At 28.9% G+C, this 8,956-nt stretch overlaps 7 protein-coding genes across 7 annotated transcripts; all 7 read right to left on the reverse strand.

The window, feature by feature from the left end:
* Positions 1-38: 38 nt before the first annotated feature.
* Positions 39-476, reverse strand: COCCADRAFT_112464 (uncharacterized protein; the record flags this gene model as incomplete). The annotated part of the gene is made up of 1 exon (XM_007720356.1): positions 39-476. A coding segment is annotated over one exon (438 nt), but the record flags the coding sequence as incomplete, so codon positions are not given.
* Positions 477-821: 345 nt separating this feature from the next.
* On the reverse strand, positions 822-1,013 carry COCCADRAFT_112456 (uncharacterized protein; the record flags this gene model as incomplete). Its single annotated transcript, XM_007720357.1, has 1 exon — positions 822-1,013. One exon carries the CDS (start codon positions 1,011-1,013, stop codon positions 822-824), a length of 192 nt encoding a protein of 63 aa, XP_007718547.1.
* A 217-nt stretch (positions 1,014-1,230) lies between these two features.
* COCCADRAFT_42033 (uncharacterized protein) lies at positions 1,231-2,593 on the reverse strand (the record flags this gene model as incomplete). Its single annotated transcript, XM_007720358.1, has 4 exons — positions 1,231-1,280; positions 1,487-1,687; positions 1,864-2,167; positions 2,564-2,593. The coding sequence occupies 4 exons, from the start codon at positions 2,591-2,593 to the stop codon at positions 1,231-1,233; spliced, it is 585 nt and encodes a 194-aa protein (XP_007718548.1).
* Positions 2,594-4,345: 1,752 nt separating this feature from the next.
* Positions 4,346-5,296, reverse strand: COCCADRAFT_112453 (uncharacterized protein; the record flags this gene model as incomplete). The annotated part of the gene is made up of 2 exons (XM_007720359.1): positions 4,346-5,149; positions 5,192-5,296. 2 exons carry the CDS (start codon positions 5,294-5,296, stop codon positions 4,346-4,348), a joined length of 909 nt encoding a protein of 302 aa, XP_007718549.1.
* Positions 5,297-5,536: 240 nt separating this feature from the next.
* Positions 5,537-5,836, reverse strand: COCCADRAFT_112460 (uncharacterized protein; the record flags this gene model as incomplete). The annotated part of the gene is made up of 1 exon (XM_007720360.1): positions 5,537-5,836. One exon carries the CDS (start codon positions 5,834-5,836, stop codon positions 5,537-5,539), a length of 300 nt encoding a protein of 99 aa, XP_007718550.1.
* Positions 5,837-6,636: 800 nt separating this feature from the next.
* COCCADRAFT_42035 (uncharacterized protein) lies at positions 6,637-6,846 on the reverse strand (the record flags this gene model as incomplete). Its single annotated transcript, XM_007720361.1, has 1 exon — positions 6,637-6,846. One exon carries the CDS (start codon positions 6,844-6,846, stop codon positions 6,637-6,639), a length of 210 nt encoding a protein of 69 aa, XP_007718551.1.
* Positions 6,847-6,972: 126 nt separating this feature from the next.
* Positions 6,973-8,140, reverse strand: COCCADRAFT_42036 (uncharacterized protein; the record flags this gene model as incomplete). The annotated part of the gene is made up of 2 exons (XM_007720362.1): positions 6,973-7,303; positions 8,112-8,140. The coding sequence occupies 2 exons, from the start codon at positions 8,138-8,140 to the stop codon at positions 6,973-6,975; spliced, it is 360 nt and encodes a 119-aa protein (XP_007718552.1).
* Between the last annotated feature and the right edge of the window lie 816 nt (positions 8,141-8,956).

Below are 8,956 nucleotides of genomic sequence, written 5' to 3' on the forward strand. Positions count from 1 at the left end.
AAAAAAAAAGACCCATCTCCCTCAACGAACCCTAGCAGTCAACTTTTAGTTATTACGATTTCAGAATCATTTGGTCTATCAAAATTTATACGACTAGTATTCATTTTATTTTTTAATTCTAAAATTGTATCTTTTATCATATAAGGATTTAAATCTTCAGATCTATTCGAATAAAAATGGAAAGCTTTCTTAAAATCTAAATAATCTAGATATTTGGAAGTATTTAAGTTATATTTATCGAAGATATCAATTAATAAAGCAATACCTTTTTTATCTGTAACACTAAATATACATTCATCTTTATAAATACGAACTCCTCCGCTTCTTAATCTGTCTTTAATATCTCTTAAAACCTTTTCGTCATCTTTATGTAATGCTATTTTAAACATGAATGAAAAACTAGAAATAGTAAATTTATCTTTTTTTAAATGACTATTAATGGTAAAACTTCCTTCAGCGTCTGTGAACCCTACAAATCATTGCAGGAATTCAGGGTTAATAGCACCTATCTCCTGTTCGGTTTTCTTTATGTTATTAATAGTTGAATAATGAATTTTTTTACGGTTCGGGAAAGTGCTCGTAAAGGGGTATTTACATCTAAATCCTTTTAGTCCATATGAATTAGATGGACAGGGAAGATAAGCAGGGTTATTTTTAGTCTTATCTGACATAACTAACCTGCTTATTCAAAGAATAAACATATTCTTATACAGTTGGATTCAAACCAACACAGCTTCTATCTCTATTAAGATAGCCACGTAGCAAACTGTTAGTGAATCAAAATGAAATCCTCAGGATACATTTAATGATTCAGAATCAATTCATCTGAATACCTCTATGGATACAGGTATATTATTTAACCCAACTTCAAAGAAAGCTAAAACAGCCAATATTGTTGTAGTAACAACAGCTGTACATGTAATTATTTGTGCTCCTGATACTCCGATTTTTCTACCAAAAAAACCAGAAGCTATTGATCCTAATAGTGGTAAGATTATTATAGCTAGATACATTATTTAAATTCAATACTAATACTTCCTCTTCGTTTTCTCCCTTTTTCCATAGGAATTGTATTCCCTTAGGAAGGATAGGATATTACCATAATTTTTCTATTATGCCTGACTATAACTTAAGCAAATAATTATATAATTATATAATTATAAACCAACCTCCATTTAGTCGATGAACTGTTAACCAATATTTCTATATTGATGTTTAGCTGCGGATTATCTATTTCATTTCTTCATACAAACCGTTTTTACCATACAACGAGTCATTACCTGTTCCATTAATCATAGTACTATATTAATTTGGTAGATTTGTCTTTAAGATTTCCCCGCATTTTGAAGATTTCGCCTTAATGAGACTAGATAGAGGTTTGCTCTACCTTTTTTGACCTATTTTCTCTCAAACCCCTAATCATCTCCATGATTATTTTTAGTAGTAATCCCCATTTTGTTTTTTAATAACAAGATTTCTTTCAGACCATCTTCTTTTAAATGTTCTTTGTTTTTACCCATAAAAGCAGCTATTTTAAAAGTACAATAATTTGAATACTTTGATCCTGCAATACTATATTCTTCAAAAAAAGGTATTACATGGTTAATTATATCATCAATTCTTGTAACTACAAACTCAGCTATTGAACGCTTTTCATATCTAACTACATATCCGCATTTAAAGAAGTCTACAAAACTCTAATAAATCTACATCTCTTAAATCTTGAGCAATAGAAAAACGTAATGAAGCATATATATTGTCTGTTGTCTTAGATTTATTAATAGCAATAAAAAAATTAGATTCTCCTGTTGAAAATCCAGCTATTCACGGTTTAGAATGCACAAGTGTATTATAGTTATTTACTCTTTCTTATAACAGGAATAGTTTCAGGAAAAGCCTTTTTTAATTGGTCAGATAAACCTCCATTCATAGATGCCCTTGTATTAATTATTTTTTGTATTCCCTCTAGATTAGTATGCTGTTTTTCTAACATTAAATTAATAACATTTTTAAAAAGCATAGAATCGGAATATTTTTTAGTTAATAAGGGATAATTATCAAAGTGCGGTATAATTATATTAGTTATATCCTTAATAGAATGAACCCTAAATTCCACTGTAGAATTATTATTGGGTTGGGATACAAGTCCTATACCTCCGAAATATTCCTGTATTTTCAATACTAAAGATCTATCTTTTTCATGCATCTTTAGTTGAATTCTGGCCTGCACATTTCATCCAGTTTTATATCTAGAATTCTTTAGCATTGCAATTAGAAAGGAACTTTCAGCATCAAAAATTCCAGTTATAAATTATGGATCTAAAGAATTTTTACAGTTAAGGGGTTTAGATGTAGAATAATTTCTTATTCCACTTGGAATGATATTAAGAGATTTAATGGGTGATTTAGCTTGACTAAAGGATAGATGGATTGATTTAAAAGAGATAAATCTATAAAAAGCTACTAAAATACCTAAACCTATCGCAGATTCTGCTCCGGCTATGGCAATAATATAAATAGCGTATGTTTGACCTAATATATCATCAAAGCTAAGTGAACTAACCAATACTAAAAATGTAATAGCTAATAGCATTATTTCTATTGAAATAAGCATTAATATTATGTTTTTTCTGTTTAAAACAAAACCTAAAATTCCAATTGTAAATAAGATTAGTGATAAATTCATTGTATAAAAATAAAAAATTAATATAGGTGTTCTAAAGTATTTTATTGTATAAGACCTTTACTTTCATTAGGTTATTGATAATATCTTATATTGCTATTAAACAAATAAGAATTATTCATGTATTATATATACAAATTTAATACACTACTATAAAATTTTATGGCTAATTAGCTATAATGACTCTGTAATACGGTATATATAAAACAACCTGTTGCGTGTAAAACAGATGCTCTTTATTGAGCTCTTTTCTCTTTTTTTTGTGGGGCTTTAATAGGTAAATCATATATTAATCTTCTCCCCTAATTGCCTTTTACATTACGTAAATGCAATTTTCCAGCTTAAATACAAAAGATTTATATTCCGGGATATGTTATACTATCTGGTAAGGTAATTACTTTTCATAACATGTTAATTGTACAAAACAATTATTTTAATAAAATCTAGTAGAAAAAAAAGAACAATGTTCTTTTTTTTTTCAACCCTTTTTTATTTTTTTCGACGTAATTTCGAGTGTTCGAAATTACTAGAAAAAAATTAGGGACAAGCCCGCGAGGGCTAGAGTTAGATAGAAAGGTTTTATCTTACTATTGTTCTTGTAATCAAGATAAGAATAGCACAAAATGATCTGTTTATAGAAGAGTACTAATTATTGTTTCATTTGTTTCCATAGTTAGATTATTTATCAGACCCTGAATCCGCTCCACCAAAAGCTATTCTTTGATATATAGTGTATGCTGCAGAGAAAATTATAGAACTTGCAAAAACACCCAATAAAGATGATCTTTCAAATACCCCATAGAATGTAATGATAAAAATTCTTCTATTAATTACGACGAGAGGATGAATTACTACTTAAGCTATCCCAAGAAGTATGGGTAGCGTGTTTGTTAAATAAATAATAATCACAGTTATTACAAAGAGCCCTACAGCATGTATTACATTTATAATATTTTAAATTTATAAGTTTCTTACAGTTGTAACAAGGTTCACAATTTTGTTCATGGTTATGTTCATTCCTAGTGGTTCAAGCATGGTTACTTCCACGTACCTCACAATGATCAACTCTTCCATCATTAATATTATAGGTGTTGTAGCAATTAGATTTAGAATTTTCCCATGATAGGGGCTTAGTAAAAATCCCAGGTTGTATTTCACCATTTTCATTTCTATAGGGATATGCACCATCTACATGCTGTTGAACAGAAACTGTACCAACTGAAGGATCTGGTACTTGTCCAGCTGAAGGATTTGGTACTTGTCCTGCTGAAGAATCTGGTACTTGTCCAGCTGAAATATTGGGATTAGATCCTGCAGAAGATAAAAACACATTGTATCTCATTGATGTGAGATCAGCATTTATTACAGTAGAATCCGTTAACACATCGTATTCTTCTGAGCAATTACTTAGCAGTTCATTAGCTACAACATAATCTATTGTGCAATATAAAGCATAAAATAAATTAATTGTGTATAATGTTATAATAATAGCTGATAAAGATATATTAGCTATTATTATGTAGATAAATACTTTCCCACTCTGATTAATCTTTTTTTACTGTAACTAAGAAATTTAAAAGTAATAGCCGTAAGTAATATTCAAACAGATAATGCAAAACAACTATGATAATAATAGTAACTATTATCTTTGAAGAATGCTTCTCAAGCACTAGATGAGTCACAACTAATTACGTTTGAATCAAATGCGTAAATTAGAGTTGAAACTGAATAATGGATAGCGTCTAATATTGGTGCAGGATATATACCAAATAATACAGTAGGTATAACTAATATTAATAAGATTGTAAACTCTCTTTTAGTTAAATCCGGTATACTAAAGGTAAACATTCTTGAATAGGCTCCACCAAAAGCTATTCTTTGATACATATATATAGTGTATGCTGCAGAGAATATTACAGAAGTACTTGCAAAAACACCAAATAAAGATGATCTTTCAAATACCCCATATAATGATAAAAATTCTCCTATGAAATTTAAAGATAAAGGAGCTCCACAGTTAGCAAGACATAGTATGAAGAATAATATAGCAAATAATGGCATTACTTGAGTAACTCCTCTGTAGAAAGAAATAACTCTTGTAGAAGATCTGTCATATAATACACCTCCTGCACATATAAATAGACCTGGTGAAACTAGTCCATGAGCCAACCCTAAATTAATAGCACCTTCAATACCTTGTATACTGTTACTGAACACACCTAGAAGATAAACTGCAGCATGAGAAACAGAACTGTACGCAATAAGTTCTTTAATATCTATTGTTCTTAATGTACTAAGACTAGCGTATACTATAGTAATAACACCAATTAGGAAAATTATATAAGTATATTCCATATAAGCTTTAGGTAAAACAGGTAAAATTAGTCTCAGTATACCATATAAACTTAATTTAAGAACAATTGCTGCTAAAATAATACTTCCACCTAAAGGTGATTCAACGTGAGCCTTTAAAAGTCATGTATTCAGGAAAATTGTAGGAGTTTTTACAGCAAAAGCTATAAAAATACCATAAAATAAGAAAAGTTGTGTTAAATAAATGAAATTTCCTTTAAAAAGAGTATCAAAATCGGTAGTACTCATGATAGATGACATTGCTAATATAGACAATAGTAAAAATAATGATCCCAACAGTGTGTATAAGAATAAATAAAAACTAGCTTTTACTCTGTTATCTGACCCAAATATACCTATCAATATAAATAAAGGGGGTAAAATAGATTCAAAAAAGATGTAAAAAAGTAAAATATCTAATACTAAGAAAACCGCTAATAATAAAGTTTCTAATAACAGTATTATAATAACATAAGATTCTACATCTTTTGTTATTGATTTTCAATTCGATACTAGTGAGATAGGAATAATAATAGTAGTTAATAGAATGAAATATATAGATAGACCGTCTACACCTAGATAAAAGTCAAAATAACTTATTTCATGATATTCTTGTACAAATTGAAACTGATTTGTACTAAAATCAAATAAAATAAAGATAATTAATGAGATAAAGAAATTTAAGATAGATGTAGTTAACGCTATGAATTTTATATTTCTTAATGAAACTCCATTATCCCTATTAATTAATATTGCAAGTATACCTAATAAGGGAGTTAAAAGTAAAGATGATAATAACATATATAAAACAAAAAGAATAAATTCCTCTAGATAGTGTAGAATGATAATGTATCAACTATACTTTAAATAATCACCATATGGAAAGTAAGGTAAAAAATTCTTTATAAATATATCTATATATATATTGATAAATTCATAGACATATAAAATAGATGTCCTAAAAATTGAGAATTCTTATCTAAGACTTGAACTTAGATTAGGAGATTAGGAAAATCTTGTTTTGCCATTAAACTAATAAGAATTTTGTAATGAAATTTTATAAAACGGCACATTACTATTATAGCATAATACTTTTTTATGAAGTTATATATTCATACCATTATTGTGCATGTAGATAAACTCGTTTACGAGTAATTAATGATTATTAAAATAAGTTTTCAATTTTTTGGTTTAATGGGGCTTTAACATCTGTTTAGTCTTCTCCCCGTTATTGCTCTAGAAATAGTAATTACTAATGCAATTTTCCACTAGATAAATATAATTTGTCTACTGGGGTTTGTTATACTATTATGGATAAAAATGTAACTATCCTTTTGGGATGATCACCAGAAGGGGCAGATATTTAAGTCAGTTCCTTCTGGGAGACTAAGTAACAAATTTTACCATTTTCATAACAAGTTAACGGTAATCTAACCATTATTTTCTAATTTTTTTCTAGCCCTTGTTTTTTTCTAGGCCCCCTCTCTCTCAGAGAGGGGTCCAAACAGTTATGAAATAACGTCGAAAAAAAATAAGAAGCAGCCCCAGTCTTCTTTTCTTCTAAAAGAAGACGGGAGGGCTATTTAACTTTAAAGTTTTTTCTATTTTTTGTGTCTTAAATCCACAAAAGTATTTTCAAGAACAGTAACACCATACATTACAAAAGTAAAGTAAGAGAAGTATAATACGGTACTTATTTGTCCAAATTCAATAAATGGAGACTCAACGTGTTTAGCACCTAATTGCATTAAGATTAAGAAATTAGCAACAAATGCAAAGAAAGCTGCTTTACTTAAAGGTCTAAATTGCATACCTCTCGATCTACTTACATCTGTAACAGGTAATAGTAGTAATATAAGAATAGCTGCGAACATTGCTATAACTCCTAATAATTTGTTAGGAATTGATCTTAATATAGCATAGAAAGGAAGAAGATATCATTCTGGAACGATAGCTGCAGGAGTTTGCATAGGATTTGCCACAACATAGTTTTCACTATCTCCTAATACATTAGGCATAAAGAACACAAATAAAGATAATACAAATATAAATGCAAAGATTGTAATAAGATCTTTAAATATTAAATATGGAGCAAAAGGCATTCTATCGTAGTTTCCAGATACACCTAAAGGATTTCCTGATCCAGCTGTATCGTGTAAAACGATTAAGTGCATTAGTGCTAAAGCAGCTAATACGAAAGGTAAAACGAAATGTAATGAGAAGAATCTATTTAATGTTGCATTGTTTACAGAGCATTTATGTTGGTAACTTCATTTGAAACAAACTATCGTTACACTCAATGAATCTCTTCATTGATCGGACTATATCTTGATCTCTTTTAGTATTTTGAAGGTATTTTTATTTTTTCTGAATATCTAGTTATTTTACGCAATTGTTTAATTCATAATAAATATTGTAATTTCTTATTACCCAATAATTTAACAGGAGCTTTTTGTAGAAATTTAATAACATTTTCTATGGATCTTACTCCTGTAACTTTTAATTTGGAACAATTCGTTTTGTCTATATATATAGCATTAGTAAAAGATAAATACTGACGAATAGCAGATAATAAAATTTCTCCGTCTCTTTGAGAAACATCGAAACTAGCCACTAAGTAATCTTTATTATCGTGTAACTTATAAACACTAAAACAACCCTCAGCCTCTATAAACCCTACTAATCAAGCAGAAAAATAAGAAGCACCTGTAATAGATTCTATTGTATTTATAGGTTTGCTATCTCTAGTATATTCAGGTAAATCTTCTGAATATATAATACCTGATAATAGAGCGTCTTTAAATCTTAAATAATCATACTGTTTATTAGAAAACATAGGGTATTTGTCAAATATAGGTATAATAAAATTTTTTAAATGGTCTTTATTTCTAATTCTTAAAGATACCATTTCACTTTCTTTTCTTGTTCTGAAGCTTACTACACCTATACCTAATAATTTTTTAATTTTATAAATCAATTGAACGTCTTTTATAGAAAGTTCTATACCGAGTTCATATGTAATATATTTACCTTTTTTTGTAATAGAAAAAAAACCGTCACCTTCAAATAAACCTACTATATAAGCATATACGAGATCTTCTGCATGTAGTCTCTGAGAGGCCTCTGAAGTATGTAAACTTCTCACCCCGGCTGATTGTCCCCGTGTAATTGCAATTTTCACGTAAATAATTATAAATATAAAGAATAAATCGTATGCAAGTCCTAAATTAGGGGATTTTCCAGCATTAAGCAAAATTTTTAATATTACGTCGCCGCAATATGGTTCAACTGTGTTTAAACCACCTCAAATAAATTCTACAATATCTTGTCCTACTCAAGGAATAGCACTCATAAGGTTAGTAATAACTGTAGCCAAATCTTCAATTTACTTATTCTAGCCCCGAGGGGGCTGACCCTTTGGGAAGACCCCCGATGGGGCTCATCCCGACAGGGATAGTTTATTTAAACTCTTAGTGTTTAAATAAGTAAATCATGTACACCATACTTATCTTTATAAAGATAATTGTAATAAAATACAGTATAATGCCTTGTTTTTCAATATAAACCTATATATACTGAAAAAAGATTCCGACTGTACATTAAGCAGCATTTCAGCTACCCACCTGTGAACCAGTCTGTAGCGATATTTTATTATACCGACGGTCTTTATACTAAACAAATATATTTGACCGTTTTCACAAGCATTGCTGCAAAATCATATTGGGTCCTTTTATATTAAAAGGGGGACCTAATAAGTTTTAAATAAATATTGCCTTAAAAGATTCTGCAACTATATATAACTAATAAAAACATAACTAATAAAAATATAAACAAATAGGCTTTGCTTCTGTTTGTTTGTAATAAAAAAAAACTAATACAAACTTAAACACCTTCAAATACAACATGGTCCCTTATTTTACC

This window comes from Bipolaris zeicola (assembly GCF_000523435.1).
Source record: "Bipolaris zeicola 26-R-13 unplaced genomic scaffold scaffold_456, whole genome shotgun sequence".
NCBI classification, from domain to species: Eukaryota; Fungi; Ascomycota; class Dothideomycetes; order Pleosporales; family Pleosporaceae; genus Bipolaris; species Bipolaris zeicola.